The sequence below is a fragment of the Danio rerio genome, chromosome 18 (genome assembly GCF_052040795.2).
Source record: "Danio rerio strain M-AB ecotype USA chromosome 18, GRCz13ab, whole genome shotgun sequence".
In the NCBI taxonomy this organism is placed as follows: domain Eukaryota; kingdom Metazoa; phylum Chordata; class Actinopteri; order Cypriniformes; family Danionidae; genus Danio; species Danio rerio.
In genome coordinates, this window is record NC_141038.1 from 4662821 (window position 1) to 4690000 (window position 27180).

Sequence of the window (27180 nt, forward strand, 5' to 3'; positions counted from 1 at the left end):
AGTGTTTCACAGGACTTCTGTATGACGTTTTTCCCCAACTAATAGCTGTTACAGGTGCGGTTCATCACTACTGTAACCCATAATCTCTGTTAAACCTGGGTTCAACGAGCAATTGTCACAAGGTGCTAATGGATTCCCGATGCTAGCTATAGGGATCGATTAATATGCTAATTAGAGACAGTTCTGGACATTCCAGGAACAGGGTGTTTCTGTCTGGAGTTTCCTACACCTGTAATACACATCTGGGACATTTACCTCACTAGAAACACACTTTTCCACGACACAGGCTTGGCTATTACTCTGTGCTCATGTAATGTCGTAGTATCGTCACGTTTGGTCGCAGTTTCTCTTTTGGCAAAACACTAAATGTCGACGTTACAACCCAAATAAAAATTACTATAATGGTTTATAGTAAATACCACTGCTTTTTTGAACCAAAGGCTACTGTAAGTTATTGTTATTGAGTGGTACAGCATAGACAAACTGTAAAAAAAAAAAGAGTTTAGCGTGCTTACTGCAGTAAAACTGTGAAAATGTAGTTTGGGTAACTTGTTTATACTAGTTGTTGTATTACCATAGTAATTACCCTAGCAGGTCAATTCTACTATAGTAGCCTAGCTATTGAGGTTTCAAAATGAATAGGAACACAAGATTGCAGACTCACACTGTGCATTTCCTGAAGTGATAAAACATTAATACTGCTACATTGTTAAGTTTTTGCTTGTTTATTTATTTATTTTACAGTGTAAAAATGATTAAACTTTAGTCAGACAATTCAGAGTATTATTAATTTTTATTTTCCTCTGCGTTTGTAGAATGTAAAAATCTGTATTAAATAATAATCATTATTGTATAATAACAAAAAGGTCTAATTACACTCACCGGCCACTTTATTAGGTACACCTTACTAGTAGCGGGTTGGATCCTCTTTTGCCTTCAGAACTGACTTAATCCTTTGTGGCATAGATTCAACAAGGTACTGGAAATATTCCTCAGAGATTTTGCTCCATATTGACATGATAGCATCACACAGTTGCAGCAGATTTGTCGGCTGCACATCCATGATGTGAATCTCCCGTTCCACCACATCCCAAAGGTGCTCTTGGATTGAGTTTTGGTGACAGTGAGTACAGTGAACTCGTCGTGTTTAAGAAACCAGTCTGATATTATTCAGGCTTTATGATATGGCACGTTATCCGGTTGGAAGTAGCCATCAGAAGATGTGTACACTGTGGTCATAAAGGGATGGACATGGTCAGAAACAATACTCAGGTAGGCTTAGGCGTTGACATGATGCTTAATTGGTACTAATGGGCCCAAAGTGTGCCAAGAAAATATCGCCCACACCATTACACCACCACAACCAGCCTGAACCATTGATACAAGGCAGGATGGATCCATGCTTTAAATTTGTTGACGCCAAATTCTGACCCGACCATCCAAATGTCACAGCAGATATCGAGACTCATCAGAGCAGGCAATGTTTCTCCAATCTGCTATTGTCCAGTTTTGGTGAACCTGTGTGAATTGTAGCCTCAGTTTCCTGTTCTTAGCTGACAGGAGCGGCACCCGGTGTGGTCTTCTGCTGCTGTAGCCCATCCGCCTCAAGGTTGGACGTGTTGTGTGTTCAGAGATGCTCTTCTGCAGACCTCGCTTGTAGCGAGTGGCTATTCGAGTTGCTGCTGCCTTTCTGTTAGCTGGAACCAATCTGGCCATTCTCCTCTGACATCAACAAGGCATTTGTGCAAACAGAACTGCCACTCACTGGATGTGTTCTCTTTTTTGAAACATTCTCTGTAAACCTTAGAGATGGTTGTGCGTGAAAATCCCTGTAGATCAGCAGGTTCTGAAATACTCAGACCAGCCCGTCTGGCAGCAACAACCATGCCACGTTCAAAGTCACTTAAATCATCTTTCTTCCCCATTCTGATGCTCAATTTGATCTGCAGCAGATCGTCTTGACCATGTCTACATGCCTAAATAAATTGAGTTACTCCCATGTGATTGGCTGATTAGAATTTTGCATGAACAACCAGTTGGACAGGTGTACCTCAAAGTCATTTGTTTATATTAGTATATTTGTTGTTGTGTTACCACAGCAACTATAGAATTACCACAGCAGATTAATCCAATTTCTTCACGAGTATATGATTCAAGAAAATTCACAAATTACAGTATTTATTTACTATAATATAGCTATAGTATTATTTCATGGAGGACCAAGAGTGCCAGTTAGAAATAAAACGAAGAATCAAGTTATCATTTTAATAATTGAAGCACAAAATTTTATCTAAATAAATCACAATTTAAATGAACAAATAATGGACAAATAGGCGACGCGGTGGCACAGTGGGTAGCACGTTCACCTCACAGCAAGAAGGTCGCTGGTTCAAGCCTCAGCTGGGTCAGCTGGTATTTCTGTGTGGAGTTCGCATGTTCTCCCCGTGTTTGCATGGGTTTCCTCCGGGTGCTCCGGTTTCCCCAACAAGTTGTACAGGTGAATTGGGTATGCTAAAATTTACCGTAGTGTGTGTGTGTGTGTGTGTGTGAATGAGAGTGTGTGGGTGTTTCCCATTGATGGGCTGCGGCTGGAAGGGCATCCGTTGTGTAAAAACATATGCTAGATAAGTTGGCGGTTCATTCCGCTCCGGCGACCCCAGATTAATAAAGGGACTAAGCCGACATGAGAATGAATTAATGGACAAATAAAAATAGATATTTAAATTGTCTTTTTAAATAAAGCAATATAATAATGCATTAAAAAATTACCTTTAAATGTATAAATAAATGTGTTATAAGTTCTATAATTTCTAATATTTAATCTAAAACGATTTATTAATAGGTGTTTTTTTATTGTTTTATTAATCAGCGTTTTAAAATAGAAATTAAAAAGTTATAAAATTGTCTATTTCATTCATTTCCCTTGCGCTTAGTTCCTTATTTATCAGGGGTTTCCACAGCGGAATGAACCGCCAACTATTCCAGCAAATATTTTACGCAGCGAATGCTCTTCCAGCCGCAACCCAGTACTGGGAAACACCCACACACTAATATCACTATAGACAATTAAGTTAATCCAATTCACCGATAGTGCATGTGCTTGAACTGTGGGGGAAACTGAAGAAAACCCACGCCAACACGGACAGAACATGCAAACTCCACACAGAAATGCCTCTTGCTGTGAGACGACAGTGCTAACCACTGAGCCACTTATTTATTTAATTAATTCAATTATTAAATTGATATTTTGATTCTTGAATTTATTTCTAACCAGCACTCCTGCTCCTCCATATTCCTTCATGTGAGTTTGCTGTGTACTGAAACCTAAGCGGTGTCTTGTTTGGTTTCTAATGAACTTCCTGCCCCCGAGTGACTCATTTGAGAGCGATCGTGTGTGAACGTGTTTGTAAATGACGAAGCGAAGCCTATTGGGTTCTGGCATCGGTGAAATGTTTAATTACAAAGAAACCCACAGTGACAAAATAGGACAAACGGTGTGAAATAAGCACGAGGACTGTTACAGGACCCGCAGAGTGGCTTCTCTTCTTCTTTTAAAATACTGTAATAGATTTAATTTAAATGAGGCGGCACGTGCCAAATGAAGAAAATAACAACAGACAAAATACTTATAAAAATATGCCATTAGATTCATATGAACAATCGTGGACCGTGAGAGCACTATGTACAGAGAAAGGCAATATATACCAAAATATTTACAATAAACATCGATGCTGTCTTTCACTAGAAAGGGCTTACAACAGTAAGACTCCACAATCATCACTGGCTGATTTAGATATCTCGATTAAAAAGCGAACTAATGGTTTATGAAAATATGATTCTCCTGTTCATAAGAAGTCACGCTTTCATAGCTCTGACATCACATCCTTCAGGTCATTGGGTGTGTTTTTGTGACTGATTCACTTCTTTCCAGACAGACAAAAGGCAGCTGGAATAGCTCACTGAACAGTAAGTCTTCACAGGCAGAGCGGTTTAGTAGTTTATAATGCAGATGAAGGGCTGAAACCCGTCTGACTTCATTCTGTACGTCATCACCTATAAACACACACTCATAAACATCAGAATATATCTAACTCTGTTGGTCAAATCGATGCAGGATCATCATTTAAGAAGCAACGCAGTTCCCTTTCCTGAATTATCATGGCCATGAAAACAATCATTGAAATAACAACCTGTAAAGCAGGGGTGTCCAAACCCGGTTCTGGAGGGCCGGTGTCCTGCATAGTTTAGCTCCAACTTGCCTCAACACACCTGCAAGGATGTTTCTGGAAAGCCTAGTAAGAGCTTGACTAGCTAGCCCAGGTGTGTCTGACTGGGGTCGGAACTAAAATTGCAGGACACCGGCCCTCTAGGATTGAGTTTGGGCACCCATGATGTAAAACATAGGTGTCAAAGTCAACTCCTGGAGGGCAGCAGCTCTGCACAGCTTTGCTTCAACCCTTATCAAACACAGCTGATGCAACCAATCAAGGTGTTTAAGAGAATCTCGATTATTTGGATCAGCTGTGTTTGATTAGGGCTAGAGCAAAACTGTGCAGAGCTGCGACCCTCCAGGAATTGACTTTGACACCTAATGTAAAGCAGGGGTGCACTAACTCGGTCTTGGAAGGCTGGTGTCCTGCATATTTTAGTTCTAACCCAATTAGACACACCTGAACCAGCTAATCAAGCTCTTTCTAGGTACACTAAAACTTCCAGGCATGTGTGCTGAAGGAAGTTGGAGCCAAACTATGCAGGACACCGGACTTCCAGGACCGGGTTTGGACAGACCGGCTGTAAAGGAATATGTCCAGGTTATATTTCATTCTGAAAAGGTTATTTTTTTTATAAAATATATGCTTTTTTTAGTTCAGGGAAGAATGAAAATGCAGTGAAGTGATTTAAAAAAAAAGAGCTGATGTGATTAAATTTACCTGGAAATAACGAACATGAAGTACATGATGTAAGTGAGATTGTTTGTTATTTTACCACTACATTTTTATATATTTAGATTTTTAGGGTGAAATAACCCATTATTTTCACCTTAAAATAATAATAAAAAAAATTATCCATATTTTTTTAAACATTATTCTCACAGCAACACACCACAGTTTCCCCAAATTAGACTTGCCAAGTTTATATATATTAAAAAAAAAAAAATAAATTTAAAAAAAAAAAAAAAAAAAAAAAAAAAAAATATATATATATATATATATATATATATATATATATATATATATATATATATTTTTTTTTTTTTAATATATATATATATATTTGTAATTTGTATTCAATTTTATATAGCTGCCTGGAAAGAATGAAACTTGCATTACATTATAAATCAAATTAGATTCATTTAATCTAATGAGATTAAAATGAGGGAACTATATTTAAGGGTCAATCAAATGTAATAGGAAAGCATATTTTTTTCAAAAATAATTAGCCTTCAGCTCCATTTCAAAGTTTAATTGTCACAACATTGCAATGTAATACCAATCAATACTAAAGTTTGAAAAATGTCCATTTCCTCCTAATATGTGAGCGCTGTTGAACTTAAACAGCAATGATTCACCATTATGTTTATGTGCTCAACAGAAATGACTATGATTGGCTGTGAAGGGGTCATCAGTTCACCGAACTCACCGCTGTTTACTGAGTGTAAACACAGATACATAGATCAGCTGGTTTGTCTATAAATCACTTTAAATCACTTTTGTCTATGAATCACGGCTTTAAAATGCTCCAGTGTCCCTGTATCTGTTGTTACACTCAGTAAACAGCGGTGAGTTCGGTAAACTGATGACCTTCACGGCCAATCATAGTCATTTCTGTTGAGCATGGCAACACAATGGAAAATCAGCGCTGTTTAAGAACACACTCAAATGTTAGCGTGAAATAAACGTTTTTAAAATTTCAGTATCGATTAGTATCAAATTCCAGTATCATGTCAACCCTATTTCAAAGTACGCCATTATTAGAGGGAAATCTGCTTAATTGTGTTAAAAATAATGCAGATCTTAATGCAAAACTATTTTAAATGTTAGTTTATTTTGATTTTAAGAATGAAATATAACCTGGATGTTTCATCAAGCTATAATCTTTGAATAATCTCACGAATGCAACCCTACCCAATGTCAAAACCTTTCAGCAGAAAAAAAACAAGCCCCGCCAGACTACGCTTTATTTATAAATTAAGTGCTATGTAAAAAAAAGACGTAACTAAAAATGAAAAACATAAATACTGTACAAAACGATTTCTTTTGTCACAATACCTATATATGGAATGTCATTGCGGTACATAACATAGTGAAGACGTAATCTTTTTTTTATACATAAACATGATTCGATAACCGAAAGAATAAAGTGATAATGTGTAATAACTCTGACGGTGAGTTTGTTGATTATTGGAGTGTTAAAGTGTGTGTGTTTGTGAGTGATATAGCGGTTTTGTAGGTACTCTAGCCTTATATTGCACATTGGTTACGTAAGAATAACTCTCGGCACAAATAGAGAGCTTTAACAAAAACAAAAACTTCATTCTCCAATGAAATCACAGTCTTTCTAGACCAGTAGTTGACCATATAGTGTGCGGACTGACCTCTACGATGAAAAAAAACCCCCGTCTTTAACATCCATTACCCACAATCCTCCCTGCTTCAGCATTTAAACCCATTTATATTACGTAAATTTACATTAATGTAAATTTGAACCGTCTCTCGATCAATTCTTTTCTCTTTCCTCCGCTTTTCCAAACGTACACGATATCAAAAGCGCCCACAGGAAACATCACATTGCAAAGCGCGATCAATATTTTACACCATTTACGAAATACACAACGTAACGTAATTTGTCGACGTCTTACAAGCGCATCACCAGAGAACAGAAAGGGGGCGGGGTTTTGGGGTGAAGTGCATGGGCGTGTCCAGCAGCTTGTACGTAGAGGAGGCGGGGCTTTTGTTAGACACGCCACAGCAATAGGTGGTTGGTGCTGTCGTCCCGCCCCACCGTCTCGCTGCTATTGGTCAGTCTGAAGTCTTCATAGCCATCGCCGCCGCTGATGACCAGCAGGTTGGATTTGGTGGGGAGGAGGGTGGAGGCGCGTCGTCTGGCTGAATCTCGCCTCTGTAGGCCTCCCGTGCCGCTGTCTGAGCTGTTCTGTGATGCTACAATATTAACACACACATATGGTTGATAAAATGTCTAGTCAAATATTATTTACTGTCATCATGGCAAAGATAAAAACAATCAGTTATTAGAGATGAGCTATTAAAACTATTATGTTTAGAAATGTGTTGAAAACATCTCGTTAAACAGAAAGTGGGGAAACAAATATACAAGGGGGCTAATAATTCAGAAGTAGAGATCTGCGCGGGACTAAATTTTGAATCCCGCTCCCGCCCGCACCCGCCAGGTTTTAGCCCAAACCCGACCGCTCCCGCTTATATTAAGAATATGTTGTCCCGCTGCCCGACCCGCCCCATTTTCTACCCGCCGCGCCCGATCCCGCTAAAGAGCGGGGGAGAACAAAACCGAAAATCACCCAGCTATACAGTCAAGCTGTCTGTATAAACACACACACAGCACCAAGCACACACACAGACAAAGCTCTCTCTCATTCGCATAGCAATATCCGCGATATTGCTAGACAGCCCGCTCCTGTCCCAAATTAAACCCGTTACCGACCGCTCCCGCTATTTATTTGTAAATTTATTCGGGAATGCAGACCTCTATTCAGAAGGGCTAATAATACTGACTTCAACTGTACATCACATGACTTTAGGTAAATATAAACCTTTAGGTAAAAATAAAATATTTAGGTGAATATAAAATAAAATAAATAATAATAATAATAATAATAATAATAAAATAAAAATAATACATTTTATAAATATTATAAATTAACAATAAAAATAAACACTAGTATCATCTAAAATATCTTCTTAAATAGTCATAGATTCAACTTTTTTTCTTTATCTTTAATGTAAACAAAGCGAACCACTTTTTAACCATGTGTGTTGTCTGTCGATACGTAGCAGCTAATGTCTCAGAGGAATTTTAAAAATATTGCATTGTCATAATTATGTTTAGCCCTTTTCATCCTTCAAGGCACACGGGGCATATCATTTTTAACTTTTAAAAGCATATTTTAATTTTAACGTTGACGCTTTATTTTTATTTGTTTGTTTGTTTTTTACACATAAGCACAGTACAGTGTTAACGTTCAAACTATTTATAATGTTTAAAGTGGCTGACAATAAATATTGTTAATAATAGGAATTAATCTGGCTCGTTTTTAAACTGTGCAGTGCTGTAGCTGCTTCATCGGGCCAACTACGCTACTGTATTTCAATACTGGTCATTATGGTGGTACTTGGAGACACAGATCTTTTCTGACGTAGTACTTGATGAAAAAGTTTGAGAACCACTGCTATAGAAAATATTAATTTAAATGAGAGATTTGTAAGGGGTGTTTTCATATTCGTTAAGCACTATATCTATGGGAACTATTGTATGAATTCAATAAAAGCATTACCATAATACAACTATGCACTCAAAAAATGTGCACCCAGTGATTCAAAAGTTGTATTCTGATAGCAGTGGCGTACACACAGCAATACACGCAGCAAGACTGGTGACAGAGTGGTTTGATGAACATGGCCTGCACCATCACCCGATCCAAATATTATTGAGCCACTTTGGGGTGTTTGTGAGGAGCGAGTCCGGAAAGGTTTTGCTCTACCAGCATCACAGAGTGACCTGAACACTATTCTGCAAGAAGAATGTTTTAAAATCCTGTGCAGGACTGGTATCTGTCATTCCCAAGACAAACTAATGCTGTATCGACCGCAAATGGATGCTGTACATCATACTAATGAACTATTGTGGTGTAAAACCATGCGTTTCAGTTTAATTTTCCAACCCTTGCAGGAAGAGTAATAATTTAAATGCAATCACATAATTATTAAGGCAACTTACTATAAAATGGGACCCATTTCTGCAATGCACATGTAATCAGCATGTCGTGTTTATTTATTGAGTAGCGCACCTGACTCTGCTGGCGGAGGAAAAGACACGTCGAATCCCTCTGGCAGCTCGATGCAGGTCAGAAAGCGCACATGTCCAGTGTGTCCGTGAGCAGAGCCCATGGGGATCAGCGGGACACGCAGAGATCCAGATCCTGTGCTGGAGGACACCGGCGGGACCACCAGAGTCAACACCACCCCTGCACTGGTGCCGATCCACAGCAGATCCTTACAGGCCAGAAGAGCTGTGATCCGCAAACACGCCGCCTTGTGCTGACGTATAATAGCATCAGAGCCTAGCAGAGCAAGTCACACAGCGACATATGAGTTTATTATTAACCTAAAGGTCACTAATAGCACAACAATTCACATTTGAAACCGTGTTAAAAGGACAGTTCACCGCAAAGAATTAAAATATACTGATAATAGCATCGATTAATATTCTAATTGTTGTACCGTTATATTAATATTCTGGCATCTTTATAAATAAAACGTCAGTATACAGTACCTGCCAGCATCTTGTGAACGGCTGGAGCGACGTCGACCTCAGTGAGACTCTCGTATGTGGAGGAGTGATAGAGACGCACCTGAGCGCTGCCCTGCAGAGCGATCCAGACACCTTTACCAAAACACACCATACTGGTCACGCAGCGCCCGCTGTCCTGACCCACCTGAAACCAGTGCTGGACAACACAAACACATCTATTTACTTAATATATATTTTTAAACTATTCACTTAAATAAACACTGGATATAATCATCTTTTTTTTATAAATGTCATTTATGTTATTACACGGCTGACTAGAATACTCGATTCTGATTGGTCAGTTAAGACATTCCAAGATAAGTTATTCCCAGATAATGGCTCAACAACACAGGATCATCAGGGTACTTTGAAGCACCTTGACCGTCAGTGAAGACGTTCAAATGCATATATACTTATATCGACAATCATGTGTATCTGCTTGTCTGTAACACTATTGTTTCTGACTATTTGGTGCCATCTTAATGAATGAATAATCGTTTTGTTTCTGTCAGCTTTGTGTTTTTTGACTGTTTGGTGCCATATGTGACAATAATGTGCAGGTTAGTGTATACTCCATCAGCTCTTTTAGTTTCTGTCAGCTTTGTGTTTTTGACTGTTTGGCGCCATATTGTGTCTGAATAATGCACAGGTTAGTGTATACTCCATTGGCTGTTTTCATTTATGTCAGCTTTGTGTTTTTTTTGACTGTTTGGTGCCATCTTGTGTCTGAATAATGCACAGGTTATTGTATACTCCATCAGCTGTTTTAGTTTTTGTCAGCTTTGTGTTTTTTGACTGTTTGCCGCCATCTTGTGACTGAATAATGCACAGGTTAGTGTATACTCCATCAGCTGTTTTAGTTTTTGTCAGCTTTGTGTTTTTTGACTGTTTGGTGCCATATTGTGACTGAATAATGCACAGGTTAGTGTATACTCCATCGGCTGTTTTCGTTTCTGTCCGCTTTGTGTTTTTGACTGTTTGGTGCCATCTTGTGTCTGAATAATGCACAAGTTAGTGTATACTCCATCAGCTGTTTTAGTTTCTGTCAGCTTTGTGTTTTTTTTGACTGTTTGGTGCCATCTTGTGACTGAATAATGCACAGGTTATTGTATACTCCATCAGCTGTTTTTGTTTCTGTCTGCTTTCCATTTTTGACTGTTTGGTGCCATCTTGTGTCTGAATAATGCATAGGTTAGTGTATTCTCCATCAGCTGTTTTTGTTTCTGTCAGCGTTGTGTTTAATTAAATAATTAATAAACTATTACATTTCAGAACAATGTTTTATGTAAAATCTATATGTTTTGTGGCAAGCAGATGTAATAAGCAGTAGGAACAGCTGATTTGCAGAATAAGTTTTAGTTTTATACAACAATGCTCTGCTTCACGATGGGCAGCCAGTAAAACTATCAGGCTTTATTCTGTGATACAACCTCCCAGATGTACTTAATCCGTAACTTAATAATATCAGCTAAATATAATAATATCAGCTTTTACTAAATAGAATCATCTTTTACAGCAAATTGTTGTCATTAGTGTCTAACCTCTTGTGTTAAAGTGCTGGTGTTGATGATAAGGATGCGGTTCTGACAGCCACACCACAGTTTTCCCGCCACAGGAACCATTTTAGTCACAGGTCCGCTTGGAGACCCGAGACACAGAGTCTGAGAGCTCTGAGGATCCCAGAAACTCCCTATGACACAGAAAAAACACATGCACAGATAAAGACTTAAATATTAGAGAAATTTTTATTCTTTTTTCAAACATTTCTCAAGTGCTGTTTAACAGAGCAAGACATTTTTTCACACTGTTTCCTATTACAGTGTATTTTATTTTGGAGAAAGTCTCATTTTTTTGTGTTTGCCTAAAAAAATTAGATTTTTTTTAAACTGCTTAGGTAAATTGTATTATCCCCCTTATTAAACAGTTTTTCAGATTGGCTACAAAACAAATCCCTGTTGTCCAATGACTTGCTTGATTAACCTAACTTGCCTAGTTAACCTAATTAATCTAGTTAATCCTTTAAATTGCTGAATACAAACATCTTGCAAAAAATAAGTAAATAAAATATTCTGTACTGTTATCCTGGCAAAATATAATTAAAAACTAATTATTAACAATATTTTTAGGGATGCAATACACTGGTGATCATTAAGGGTGTCAAAACGAATTATTTCTTCGATGGTCCCCAATGCAGATGCGAACAATTCGGTATCGGTTCAGTAATAATCATAACCAGTTCTTATGTACTGACGTCATTTATTACATATGCATCATATGGCAGTAGCTTCATAAAGGAGGAGACCGCAAGTAATTAAAACGCTCCAACTTGTGAGTCTTTACTGAAAGGGAAGTACATCAGAACTCAGCTAGAAAAAAAGAGAGCTGTACACTCCCTCTCTCTCTCGCTCTCTGTGACCACTTTGACGTGCTGGCATGTTCGTGAGGTGTTTTATCTCCTCTTTCGGCTCTTACAACAATAGCATTACATGTGGATCCAGACACAAGCGTGTCCGCACAGCTAGTTTTCTCCACCGCGTCGCAGTCCAGCCGTTATCAACAGTGTCCGTGTCACTGTTTGCTGAAGCAGTGCTGGCCGTTCAAGCCAATCGCAATTGATCAATCATAGGTGTTGAAGAACTCGATTAACATCGCTCAAAAAGCAAGTGGGATCATATTTATATTTCTTAATTTGCTATAAATGCTCTTGTTGTTCTGTGCATGTAGTTTAGTTTTGTTAGATACATCTAGAAAGAGTGTTTTCTTTGAGCAGGTCAAATTAAAGGTACAGTTCACTGCTTGTATTAAAGGACAAAATTGTATTACAAATAACATATACAGTCGAAGTCAGAATTATTAGCCTCCTTTTGATTTTATTTTATTTTTTAAATATTTCCCATATGATGTTTAACAGAGCTAGGAAATATTCACAGTAAGTCTGATAATATTTTTTCTTCTGAAAAATCTTTTTTTTTTTGGCTAGATTAAAAGCAGTTCTTAATTTAAAAACCATTTTTGGGATAAAATTATTAGCCCCTTTAAGCAAATTTTTTTTTTCAATAGTCTGTAGAACAAACCATTATTATACAATAACTTACCTAATTACCCTAACCTGCCTAGTTAACCTAATTAACCTAGTTAAGCCTTTAAATGTCACTTTAAGCTGTATAGAAGTGTCTTGAAAAATATCTAGTCAAATGTTATTTACTTTCATCATGGCAAAGATAAAATAAATCAGTTAATAGAAATGAGTTTTTAAAACTATTATGCTTAGAAATGTGCTGAAACAATCTTCCCTCCATTAAACAGAAATTGGGGAAAAAAATAAACAGGGGTGCTAATAATACAGGGGGGCTAATAATTCTGACTTCAACTGTACATATATTTATAAATTCTGAAATTTAAAACAAGATTTATTGTGTTGCTAAGTAAAATATAAAATTGTGTATGGAAAGCATCGTCGATGCACCAAGATATCGAATTGAACTAATCGATGGCATGATAATCATAACTAAACCGAATTGTGAGACCAGTGTAGGTTCACACCCCTTGTGGTCATATTGATATAGGCTGATAAATTATATTCTTAATGTCATCATTATTGGTTTGATAACAAAATTAGGCTGAAAGCTTAAGCCGATAAATTATGTATTATTTCCGCTGATTGAACCACTTCTCATGCCAGTTACAATTATTGTACTGGTGTTTTGATTTTGTTAATGTGATTTGTTTGCTTTATTGATGCTTTTTTTTTTTGTTAAGCTCTATATTTTATTTACATAACAGAAAGTTAGCCACAAAAAAGAATAGTTGATTAATAATGTTCAGAGATCCGTTCAAACTTTTCTGAAGGTAAGGTTTTAAAATAAAATCAGCTGTTTAATGTTTGTGCTTGCAATCATGCAGAAACATTAGTAAAATCGGCTAACTTATTAGTATATCGGCAAGTTATCGGTATCAGTCAAAAATGTTATATTTGTAAATCCCTTACTATTATGTTTAAAAATGTATTAAAAATATCTCTGTTAAACATCACCTAGAAAATATTTTAAAAAACTAATTTGAATAATAATATTTTTGTCAGTCATATCAGCTGTAATGGAATGATTGTGAGCTTACCTGCCTCCCGCTGATACACAATAACCTCTCCGTTTGCCAGAGACACAAACACTTTATTGTCAAGATACCTGGGAATAACAATAATAATAATAACAATATAATAATAATAACAATAATAATAAAAAATCACTGAGTCTCCATGCTGAAAGTGTATTGATCATAGAGGAGAGAGTCTGCTTACAGGATACAAAGGACTGAAGCCGAGTGTTGCATCTTCATACTGTTCTTCCGGTTTCTGATGTTGTCTGATGACTGGTAAACATGGATGCTGAAAGAAAACAGACAGATTTTAATAGGAGTTATTTCCGTACTGCTTATTTTTGGTAAATCACAAACATAATTTACGCTGCTGTTTGGATATATTACTTCAACACATATATAGCGTTATGGTACAGTGTAAATGATATCTGCTAAGTACAGTTTCCGCATTTTATAAGTGCTTTCTGTTTATTTACAGTTGTGAATTGCATTAAGGGATGTTGATCTCCGCTCTGTCGACTTCTGATGTTGAAAATTCAACTCTACAGGTTAATGAAGTGATTGTTGTTTTAGAAGTTTAGAAAAATATAATGTATAAGAAATAATATATAGAGAAATAAGTATGTAAAATAACAGAAAATGTATTGGCGGTTTATTACAAGGTTTTTGTAGCGTAATATACAACACCAACCCAGACAATAAAAATTGAAACTATTAAAAATCAAAAAGGCACCTTTTCCATCTTTTCAAGTTTAAAGGTTGTTGGAGAAAATATCAATATCCCATAATGCAATTCACAAGCAAAAATAAAGGGGAACATTTTTAAAATAAAAACATGAATCACAAAATATGAAAAACAACTCATTTACATTTCCCCCCATAGTTAACACAATGTTCAGTCAAAAATGGACAATTTTTTGGGTTTGTCATATTTGTCCCAACATTGTGTTACAACAACGCAGCATGTTTTAGATTGAAAGCTGACATCTTTAAAAAATACTGGGTTATTATAACATAACATTGGGTCTAATAAGGACAAACTCATCTTAGGGAATTTTCTTTTTTTGTGTGTGTGTGTGTGTGTGACCCTTTTTAACCCTACATTTGGGTTTGCCCATATTTGACCCAAAGTTGGGTTGCAACAACCCAGCATTTTTTATAATGTTGAGTTTATTTTTAATGTTTTTGGGAGTCTTTGGGGATTAAAAATGCAGAGAAAAAAATTAGTGTAGTGAAATATTATTACTATTTGAAAAACAGTGTGTTTCTATTAGGACATTTATAAAACTGTAATTCATTCCTGAAACACAAATGAAAATTTGATTTGTTTTTATTTTCATTTCATCACACAAGCAGACAGAAATCATATTAGAAATAAGGTCATCTGATCATCATCAATGATGAGTTGAAAAGAGTGGCAACACGGTGGCTCAGTGGTTAGCACGGTTGCCTTACAGCAAGAAGGTCACTGGTTCGAGTCTTGGCTGGGTCAGTTGGCATTTCTGTGTGGAGTTTGCATGTTCTCCCTGTGTTGGCGTTGGCTTTCTCTGGGTGCTCCGGTTTACCCCACAGTCCAAACACATGCGCTATAGGGGAATTGAATAAAGTAAATTGGCACTAGTGTTTGTGTGTGAATGAGTGTGTATGAGTATGAGTATGGGCATCCGCTGTGTAAAACATACTCTGAATAAGTTAGCGGTTCATTCTGCTTTGGTGACCCCTAATTAATAAAGGGACTAAGCTGAAGGAAAATAAATGAATGAATGAGATTAAAAGAACAGGATTTATTTGGAAGGTAACCTTATGGTAATTTTAGAAATGTCTTCACTGCCACTTTTTTCAATTGTATGTGTCCTTGCTGGGAAAAAAAAAAAAAAAAAAAAATTATATATATATATATATATATATATATATATATATATATATATATATATATATATAGAGTAGAACAGTAGAAAAAAAACCTAATGCCAACGACACTGGATAAAGAAAGTCTTGACAGTAATACAGAATATGGTAACAGAAAATCCAAAGTCATATTCATCACTACACGAAGTCTGACTCAGCACAGAATAAATGCAATCTACCAGTGGATATATCCATTCAGACAGACGTGCAGCTGTGTTATGTGTACATGAGGCTCAGACTGTCATCACTGTAATCACGCAGCTAAACACAATCAGCTGCATTTCTCACAGTAGACAGACGCTATTGATACTATGCATCACAGTGCACGCAACGCAAGACTTAAATGCACCATTATCAAAGATATAACTCAATAATACACTGCATACTGATGTAAAGTTGTCTATTTAATTATTATTTTATTATTATTATTTAGAGTTTGTTTGAAGTCAGAATTATTAGCCCCCCTGTTTATTTTTGTCCCCGTTTTCTATTTAATGGAGAGCAGATTTCTTTAACACATTTCTAAACATAATAGTTTTAATAACTCATCTCTAATAACTGATTTATTTTATCTTTGCCATGATGACAGTAAATAACATTTGACTAGATATTTTTCAAAACACTTCTATACAGCTTAAAGTGACATTTAAAGGCTTAACTAGGTTAATCAGGTTAACTAGGCAGGTTAGGGTAATTAGGCAAGTTATTGTATAATAATGGTTTGTTCTGTGGACTATTGAAAAAAATATATAGCTTAAAGAGGCTAATAATTTTGTCCTTAAAATGGTGTTTAAAAAATTTAAAACTGCTTTTATTCTAGCCGAAATATAACAAATAAGACTTTCTCCAGAAGAAAAAAATATTATCAGACATACTGTGAAAATTTCTTTGCTCTGTTAAACATCATTTGGGAAATATTTAAAAAAAGAGAAAAAAAATGTATAATTATTTTTTATAATTCTGACTTCAACTAGGGATCCCTTCAAATTCATCAACACGCACGTTCGCGTTCATCAAATTTGCTTAAACTAAGCGTACTAAAGTAAGGCTGTATTTTCAAGCAAAGATTCTGACAGAGTAACGTGAAGCAGACGCTTTACAAACGGGGGAAACACGTCAAACTTATGAAATGTGAGGGCTCATGGATGCAGCTTAAAGGCAGAGAATAGTGGCTGTGGCTGTCTTTGACAGCTTGCGACTTCATTTGCCACTTTCACTGAGTACATTTACATGGACACCAATACTCCGCTTTTATGATTAAGATACTGTACTACTGATTAAGAGTCTACCTTGTAATCAGCGATTTTTAAATACCTTAAAGAATCATGCGAGTCCCGAAATGCGGAGGTTTTCTTTCTGTTCGCCATGCGGTATCAAATTCCATTAAAACACCCTGAATGAAAATATGCTGAATGAGAGTGAACTGCAGATAAAGTCTCAAGATTAAAAATGAAACACCCGAAATTGCATGAAACTCTGGAGGAAACGCTGGATAGCCAGGTAATGCGACATTGTTTTATACTGAAACTTTCCTTCTAAAAGCGCGTCCTTGGTATTATTCAAATTTCTTTGCACGTTAAACACACGCAGAGCCGGCGCGAGCTGAAGTAGCGTTGTAGGCAAACAGCAATCATGTCGCCCTCAACCCGAAAGTGACCGGTTTGAGGATGAAAGTAAGGACCGTAAGGGAGGGGGTGGATGTAGCGGATGAAAGAGAGGACTGGGGGGTTCGCTCACTATTCTGCTGCCCAAGACGGCCGCCTAGGTTACCTCTATGCACGCCCCATCCCTAAACACACGTCAGCCGCAAAAGGAAATAAAAAAGAAAAAACTGCAACTGCGTTTGTTTTTTCCACGTTAAAAATTTCAAATTAATCACGAGTGCTAACGTGCTAATTTTGACAGCCCTAATATATATATATATATATATATATATATATATATATACATATATATTTTTTTAACTTAGCTGTATTATATTTAAAATAAGTATTCAGTTAATTTATTTGTGCTTCAACATTTCTAAACTTCTTATTTATTATATTAGTTATTTAAAAAAAGTTTTAGCAGTTTTAATACCTTTTTAAGGTTAGTCAGGTTAGTAAGGTTAATATACAGTGTACTACTGCAATATTGCACTGTTAAACAGACACTAATTTAACACATTTTTAGACAATAGTTTTAATAACGAATTATTAACAACAAAATTTATTTTCTCTTTCAACAATTACAGTACGTAAAATTGAATTAGATATTTTGCAAGGTAGTATTTAGTTTAAAAGTTTAACTAGATTAATTGGGCAAGACAACCGTGGCCAATCTGTAGCCAATCAAAACAAAATTAAGCAAATTTTAAAATTAATTTAAAAGTATTTTTTAAATGATAATAATATATTTTTTAATATAAATAAATAAAAATGATTACAGCCAAACTAAACAAATAAGAAAAATATAATACAATTTAGTATGAAAATGTCCTAGCTCTGTTAAATATCAATTAATTAATTTTTCACATGCAGTAGGGCATAATAAGTTAAATGCAATAATCAACTCTACGTAACTAGGAATGAAATGCATGACACAGACAGCTTTGCAGTGTTTTTGGTTTGTTTTGTCTGTGGATTGGCAGTGAGGCATGAGAAATGCTTTACACCTGTGTGTGTGTGTGAGTTGGAAAGCAGGAGAGTGTGAGTAATGTTTATATGGAAAGTGGCAAGATGCTCTGAGGACATGGGCAGGCCTGAACAGGAGTTAATGATGATGCTCTCTGTGGGAACACTGGATTCACATCAAGGTCACCCGAGGAGAGTTAAAACCCAACAGGAGCAGCAGGAGGAGGATGTTTATGCAGGACAACAGCACTGCTGTAATGAGGCCCGGGGGCTTACAATGATGTTTCAACACTAGTTTAATAATAACTTCCAATAGTTACGTTGACACATTATCTAACAGATCATTAATTTTACATTCAAACAGTCTGGATTGACATGAAATGGACTGATATAAGTAAACAGGGTTGTTTGTCAGAAGCTTAAAGAAAAGAAAAAAACAAATGAACAAAACATTTAAATCTTGAACATGGCATTATTTCCCTAATTTTGACCTAAATTCGTGACTAAATTCGTAAATTTATCTTGTGACTGAATAATGCGCAGGTTAGTGTATACTCCATCAGCTGTTTTTGTTTCTGTCTGCTTTACATTTTTGACTGTTTGGCGCCATCTTGTGTCTGAATAATGCGCAGGTTAGTGTATACTCCATCAGCTGTTTCGTTTCTGTCTGCTTTATTTTTTTGACTGTTTGGCGCCATCTTGTGTCTGAATAATGCGCAGGTTAGTGTATACTCCATCAGCTGTTTCGTTTCTGTCAGCTTTGCGTTTTTGACTGTTTGGCGCCATCTTGTGCCTGAATAATGCCCAGGTTAGTGTATACTCCATCAGCTGTTTCGTTTCTGTCAGCTTTGCGTTTTTGACTGTTTGGCGACATCTTGTGTCTGAATAATGCGCAGGTTAGTGTATACTCCATCAGCTGTTTAGTTTCTGTCTGCTTTACATTATTGACTGTTTGGCGCCATCTTGTGCCTGAATAATGCGCAGGTTAGTGTATACTCCATCAGCTGTTTAGTTTCTGTCTGCTTTACATTATTGACTGTTTGGCGCCATCTTGTGCCTGAATAATGCGCAGGTTAGTGTATACTCCATCAGCTGTTTCGTTTATGTCAGCTTTGCAATTTTGACTGTTTGGCGCCATCTTGTGTCTGAATAATGCGCAGGTTAGTGTATACTCCATCGGCTGTTTTTGTTTCTGTCAACTTTGTGTTTTTGACTGTAAGGCGCCATCTTGTGTCTGAATAATGCCCAGGTTAGTGTATACTCCATCAGCTGTTTCGTTTCTGTCATTGCGTTTTTGACTGTTTGGCACGTGCATCTTCCTCTGCTTGTGAACTCGTAAACGAACACTTGCGATCGGTTCATGAGATCGGCCAGATCAGCGAGTACCAATCAAGTCATGAAATGTGATTAACGGCCAATACCGATCTCCGGGCAATCGATCAGAGCATCCATACGTGTTATTATTGCAAAACCACAATTTAACCAATCTACCATCTAACTTTTAAATAGGCCAACTGAATGCCAGCTAAAGACATGCCTGAACACTTATAATGACCGATGACTACATTAGCAAACATTATTGGATGATTTTAATAAATACCATGTAAAAAAAATAATTTGTTCTAAAAAGCAAACATGAAAAAATATTACAGAATTTTATAGCAAATAATACAGTACTTTTGAACCATACTAAAGTATATTTATAAAACCTTTCTGTCTGGTTCTCGATTCTGAATCTGGCTGATAGCCATGAGATATTCTGCAATATCAGAACTCGTACAGCCTCTTCACTCTAGTGTATTACTCCGCCCACATAGAGTGACAAGCAGATCACTAAACTCACTTCAGTTTGACAAATATTGCAGCTGTTGGACAACATAATGCACTTTTGAGTCTTTTTAAGGCAAGGATGTAGTTGATTAGATTGCAACTATGCAGTTTATTTATAAGGACAGGGATTTATTTTAAATGTTCATAATTTCAGAGATTCAGTGCCTCGGCAGTCATTAGCCTGTCAAACTGAGCAGAGCAAAGACGGTTCACATTCCACCACAAGATGACGACAGAGACCACATTATAAGTCCTTAGCGGAAAAAAACAGCTTCAAACGTAAGTTTCAAACTACAGCTGCAGATGTGAATGAACAGCGGAAGAAAGTAGTTCCTCGTACAAGAGGGTTTTTGAGACTCTCCGTGTTTTTTTTTTTTTTTATATACATGGTTATGCTGTCTGACTGTTGTATAAATGCAATATCACTCTCGTAATAGTGCGATATGGCTGTATATCATCACTGGTGGGGAACTAAGGCACTCGGCCTGCAGCCTCGAGCCAACATACCAGTGCCGAAATACGGCCATAACGCACTGCTACGAGTGTCTATATATATATATATATATATACACACATACATATATATATATATATATATATATATATATATATATATATTTACATACATATATATACATATATATATATATATATATATATATATATATATATATATATATATATACACACATACATACATATATATATATATATATATATATATATTTACATATATACATATATATATATATATATATATATATATATATATATATATATATATATATATATATATATATATATATATATATATATATATATATATATATATATATATATATATATATAGACATAATCTGGGAATTTAAGTGAAAACAAACAGGAAATGCATTATCAGATTTCTATTTTTAATTATTACAACTGCAAGCATTTTTTTTTATAATTACATGCACACCACAAAACTAGGGATGAAAGCTAACAAAATCAACATGGTTAATTTTTAAGCATTATTTCCTAGCATTGACCCACCATCCATCCTCGGTGCCGAGCCACACGGAGCTCTGGTAGGCCTCGGGGTCGATGCTCAGCAGGTCCTCCAGGCTGGCGCGGGTGAAGGAGCCTCGACTGGAGCGGCGCATGGCTCGTCCATCCATGGGGCTCTCAGCACTGAGGCGAGGGGCTCCAAAAGAGCTGGGCACTGGGAACTCCTGCTCCTCCTCTGAGCTGGTGGTCTCTGTGGCCATGTCCTTCGCCACCACCGCTTCATCATCTGACAAACACACAAACAGCATCACTGAGAGCTGATCTAAGTAAAAGTAGCATATTTTAAAATAGGAGCAATACCAGCATCATAGATGTGACATTTGCAATAAAAACTTTACTTACAGAGAAAGTATTTGTTAGCATTATATTGAAACGTCTGTTTATATTTTCCAAAACTACTAACCACAGAGTTATGGGGATAAGAAAAATATCTATCTGTGAACATGTTTTATATATGAAATGAGGTAAATAATCATGTGTGATGTGACCAAAAAAGTCTGTGAAGTCAGTATACAACATACTTTGTAGAAATTCCATTAATTAAACTGCACAACCTAAAAGAATCAATGCTCATCAAAAAGACGAGTCAGTTTTGTTTAACATTTCTGCATTGATAAGGGAAAGGCTTGGTTATGGATGTGACTGATGTGAAATTGGCACTTCTGTGACTTGAAATACAGTATAATTGCTTGAAAACATTGACAGAGACATTTGAGTATTTTAGCAGTAAGTTAAAATACAAATATAAAATACAATACACAAAAAAACCTAGAAAGGGTTTCGCTATTTTGGTGAAAACATATTATTTTTTTAATGCAAAGGTATGAGAATGAAATTACTCATAAGAAGTCTCTTCTGCGGCATTACAGTTTAATTTATATTCAAGAAGAAAACAGTAAGAACACTTAAAAAAATGTTCGCTGTTTGTTCAAACTGCTTTTGTAAAGTGAGCTAAAACCACAAAATTTCTGTTTTTTTTGTTTTGTTTTTTGTTTGGGGGCTTAATTGTTTTATGTTCAATTCACTTACATTTGTAAAAACTATTAAGTTAATTTAATCCCTTTATTTTGTCCCAAAACAAGTCAATTGGACAAAAACACCCACCAACATAACGAAAAGGTGGTCAATTTGAACAGTACACAAGGTTGCATTTTTTTACATTGCTTAAAGGGTCACGAAACACCAAAACACATGTTTTAAGCTGTTGACAGTGGTATATGTGTCCCACACTGCTAAAAACACTATTAGGACACCTATATTTCACTAAAAAGTGTAAATTGGTTGTTTTTGCGTTATTTCAAGCAAATTCGTACTTCCGGTTTGAAACGAATTTTTGAAGCTGCGTCACGGTCATGACATAATAGCGTGTATTCCAGCGTGCAGACTGGACGCCTGTGCCAGAGTGTGTCTTATTACGTCTTACAGTGTGCTGCATTAATGCATGAGTAAGGCTTGGTTCAAACCAATCAGCGCGCTCTATTGTGCAACTTCATTAATATTCATTACTGTCACAGTGTTTAGACGACAGAGACGCCACGTTGTGTTGGCAAAACAAGCGTGAAGTGTTGCTTTTATAGTTTGCTGCAGTTAAGTTTCGTTTTCATTTTCTCTCTGTGAGAGCGCAGCTGGAGTCACGTGTGGATTAACAATGTACGCGACGCTCGACAACAATAACTTACGTGTCTAAGGAGGATTATTGTTTACCTGAGAGCTGTTCTCATCTGCAAACGCTGAGATCCAGATTCGCTTTAGTCTCCTCTTAATAAAAATGCGGCTCTAGTTGCTGGTGATTGTCCTGTCTCTACAGATTTGGTAAGTGAGCGACCAGTGTTTTTTGTTTATTCAGTTCGTATTTTATTCGTATCGAACAAACTATTGCACCGAGTGTAAACATGTTAGCACCACAACCAAACTTTAACCTTGTATAGGATTTTCACCGCAATTAGTGACCGGAATAACACACGCGGCTTTCTGCACTACCTGCCGTGTGCATCTAAGTTTCTGGGAAATGCTGAGTTTTTTTTTTCTCTCATTCGCCGTGCGGTATCAAACATTGCATGAAAAATACACGCTTAGAGCAGTTCCTCGAATCAAATATCTCGTTTGTCGCGAGGGACATGAATGAATTCCCTGAATGAAAGAGCCAAACTGCAGTTAAAGTCCACCATTTAATAATTTGGCAAATAATTCGACTACAGATGTCCATGTAAACAGTCACTTTGTCCCCTGTGTGTGTGTATTTTGACTCTGAAACTCAGCGCACCCGCACCAAGCCTCTTTTCTTCCTCCGACACTCCCCCCTAAACAGAGCTGGACACGCCCACTTTTCTGACTTTTTCCCAAAGTAGAGGTGTGAAAACACCCTGCTGAAACGAGGGGGTTTCATGGCCCTTTAAGCATTTATAACTTTTTTTTCATTGTGAGCGTTTTAAACTCTAGATGATGGATAATAAAGCCCTAAGTGTCTTTTTTTCAAAGATACATAAACCGTGAATGTAGGCCAAATTATTCAGCAGCTGTTACTGTTTTAGTTTGGAAAGGTCAGTTTTGAGAAAGTGACGGTGTGAGAGAAAAGGACACCGATATAGTCTTATATAAACTTTGCACAGAAATCTTATTTTGCATGCTATCTTCATCAAATTTGAAATATAAACTCATTTGAATGCATATTTTTTCTAGGTCTTTACATGTTTTGTTTTATTTGGAAAAACAAATATTGGACACAGTACAATTTTTCTTTCTCATTACTTCATAATGTATAACTTTTCATATTTTTTAGCATGAAACTTTAAGTTTAAAGTGTCTTCTTTCCAATGATGCCTAATTTATGCTTGTAGCTCACTGGGGTGAAGAACTGCTACTATTTAAATTTAGGTAGGTGTAAACCCCCAAAAGTGAGTGCTGGCTAACAGGTTCAGCTGCTTCTTTGCTGGTCAGGGCTAGGCTGGCTGTGTGAATCCTACCTAACAAGTGTACTCAGTTTTTGTTCAGCAGGGGACTTTACTATCTAGGTTTATTTAATAATAATAATTTTAAACAGCATGTTTTTGTAGACTCACTGCCGAAGCTGGATGATATGGTGGAGTGTGAGGCCTGGCTTTGCAGTGTTGATGAAGGGCTGGGCGAGTCCTCATCGTCAGTGTCGTCGCTGTCGAAGGGCACGAGTTCTGCAGTGGGCACCGCTGGCGGCTCGCTGAGCTCCAGAGACGAGCCAGAGATGCAGATGTGGAGCTGTGGTTGAGTTGTCGCTGCAGAGTTTGAATCTGATGGAGCCGTCGGTGTGGAGTGAACCACACGCTCTCTGAAGGAGACACAATGAACATTTCGGACTATTCACAAGCATGCAAAAAGTACAGGCCCATAGGCAGCCTGGCTGGGGTGCTTCTTGTATTGTTTAAACCTATGCGGTCTTCATTGGGTCACACTTGTAAACCATGTAGGTTGAAATGTCCAATTAAATGTACCTTTTGAGATCTCAAGTGGAAGTGTGCTTACTTTTTTGTTATTGTTTTTGTTGTTTGTGTGTTTTTCTCATGATCTGACCTGTTCTTGAGTCCCGGAACAGTGGCGATGCAGATGATGCGAGCGGAGCAGACGGCGATGCAGGCCTCCACCGTGGGCTCGTCCCGGATGTTCAGCAGGCACACCTGACCAACGTAACCATCGCTGTTACACACCCACACCTCATACGTGTTCTCCGGGCAGCTGTGGCTGGGAGACGCACAGGAAAACTGCATCCCGCTGCGCGTCTTCATGATCGGGATGGCCTTCAGGAACTCCGGGTCCCACTGGTCCTTATTCATGGCTGGAGAAACAAGAGGAAAACACAGCAGATATATCAATATACAGCATCAATAAACATAACAGTTTTAATGACTCTAGGGCTGCTCGATTATGGGAAAAATCATAATCACGATTATTTTGGTCATAATTGTAATCACCATTATTCAAAACGATTATCAGTTGAAGTCAAAATTATTCATCCTCCTGTTAATTTATTTTTATATATAAATATTTCCCAAATGATGCTTAACAGAGGGATTTTTTTACAGTATTTCCTATAAATGCTTCTTCTTCTGGAGAAAGTCATATTTGTTTTATTTCAGCTAGAATAAAAGCAGGTTTGAATATTTTGAAACCTATTTTAATAGCTCGATATTATTAGCCCCTTTAAGCAATATATGTTTGATTGTGTGCAGAAGAAACTACTGTTATACAATGACCTATCTATTTACCCTAATTAAGCCTTTGAATGTCACTGAATACTAGTATCTTGAAGAATATCTATAAACTTCTTTCTGGACTTCCTTCCAAACTTCTCCATAAACTCCAACTGGTTCAGAACCATGCAGCTCGTGTCATCTCTAGGACCCCATCTCACGAGCACGTCACACCACTCCTCTATCAGCTTCATTGGCTTCCAGTAAAGTATTGAATTGATTTTAAAATATTACTTCTAACTTTTAAGGCACTTCATAATCTCGCTCCTCAATATCTCACTGAACTTCTTCATATTTACACCCCTTCTCGTACCCTTAGATCAGCCAACAACTTCACCCTAGTACCACCTTGCACTCGATTGAGCACAATGGGAGACAGATCTTTTAGCTCTATGGCTCCTCGGCTATGGAAATCACTTCCCCTAGATCTTAGGAGCAGTGATAGTCTTCACACTTTTAAATCACGTCTAAAGACCCATCTTTTTAAGCAGGCTTTTACTTAACAATTTTTTTTAATCATGTTTTTATTATGTTCTTTTATATTCGCTATTGTGTTTTAACTTGTTTGGTCAATGATTGTTTTTAGTAATGTTTAATTTGTTTAGCATGTCTGCTGATGCTTACTGTAAGGCGACCTTGGGTGTCCAGAAAGGCACCATTTATAAATAAAATGAATTATTATTATTATTATTATTATTATTATAAATATAATGTGTAAAATATAATGTGCTGTCATCATAGCAAAGATAAAAGTAATCAGTTTTTAGAAATGAGCTATTAAATCTGTTGTTTAAACTGTGCTTTAAGCATCTTCACTGTATTTTTGATTTTATTATTGATTCAAGAGTTCACACTTAGATATTGCTTGACAACTGTAAGCAGGTTTGGCATGCTGTCCCGGGAGAGAACCCTGAGCTCGGAGATAGTTGAGCCCAGGGCTCCCGCCAGGTCCATAGAGCATGTGAGGGGAGTACGAGATCAGGTGGTTCTCGAGAGCTCCCCTTTTTGTAAAGGAGAAAAGGAGGAGAAAGGAGTGGATGGGGGGTTTCTTCGGAAAACAAAGATAATGGAGTAATGTCTAGCTAGGCTACTTATAGTGAGTTAGGATAGATCTGATTGGCTAACTAATGAGTGTAGATGGGAGGCCAGCTGCAGTCAATTATATCACATGCTCCTCTCGAAATTAGTTTAAAAACTTCACTCAATAATAAAAACAGTCGGCAGCAGCAGGAATATCGCAAGCTGTCTTTTTAAAGGGTCACGAAACACCAAAACACATGTGTTGAGCTGTTGACAGTGGTATATGTGTCCCACACAGCTAAAAACACTATTAGGACACCTATATTTCACTAAAAAGTGTAAATTGGTTGTTTTTGCGTTATTTCAAGCAAATTCGTACTTCCGGTTTGAAACGAATTTTTGAAGCTGCGTCACGGTCATGACATAATAGCGTGTATTCCAGCGTGCAGACTGGACGTCTGTGCCAGAGTGTGTCTTATTACGTCTTACAGTGTGATGCATTAATGCATGTGTAAGGCTTGGTTCAAACCAATCAGCGCACTCTATTGTGCAACTTCATTAATATTCATTACTGTCACAGTGTTTAGACGACAGAGACGCCACGTTGTGTTGGCAAAACAAGCGTGAAGTGTTGCTTTTATAGTTTGCTGCCGTTAAGTTTTGTTTTCATTTTCTCTCTGTGAGAGCGCAGCTGGAGTCACGTGTGGATTAACAGTGTACGCGACGCTCAACAACAATAACTTATGTGTCTAAGGAGGATTATTGTTTACCTGAGAGCTGTTCTCATCTGCAAACACTGAGATCCGGATTCACTTTAGTCTCCTCTTAATAAAGACGCGGCTCTAGTTGCTGGTGATTGTCCTGTCTCTACAGATTTGGTAAGTGAGCGACCAGTGCTCTTTGTT

At 37.0% G+C, this 27180-nt stretch overlaps 1 protein-coding gene across 17 annotated transcripts in view; it reads right to left on the minus strand.

The window, feature by feature from the left end:
- Positions 1 to 3430: 3430 nt before the first annotated feature.
- arhgef17 (Rho guanine nucleotide exchange factor (GEF) 17) overlaps positions 3431 to 27180 on the minus strand; it is a 163110-nt gene continuing 139360 nt past the window's right edge. For 2 of the 17 annotated variants that reach the window (XR_015514061.1, XR_015514069.1), the window contains 10 exons: positions 24579 to 24840; positions 24095 to 24336; positions 21021 to 21261; positions 13844 to 13930; positions 13663 to 13730; positions 11088 to 11236; positions 9529 to 9703; positions 9044 to 9316; positions 6147 to 7160; positions 3434 to 4248 (listed from right to left, as the gene is read on the minus strand). Coding sequence is in view for 4 of the 17 variants with exons in the window: in XM_087291296.1 (XP_087147422.1) it covers positions 4120 to 4235; positions 6987 to 7160; positions 9044 to 9316; positions 9529 to 9703; positions 11088 to 11236; positions 13663 to 13730; positions 13844 to 13930; positions 21021 to 21261; positions 24095 to 24336; positions 24579 to 24840 (1787 nt within the window). In the remaining 13 variants the exon portion in view is untranslated. 17 annotated transcript variants of the gene reach the window in all.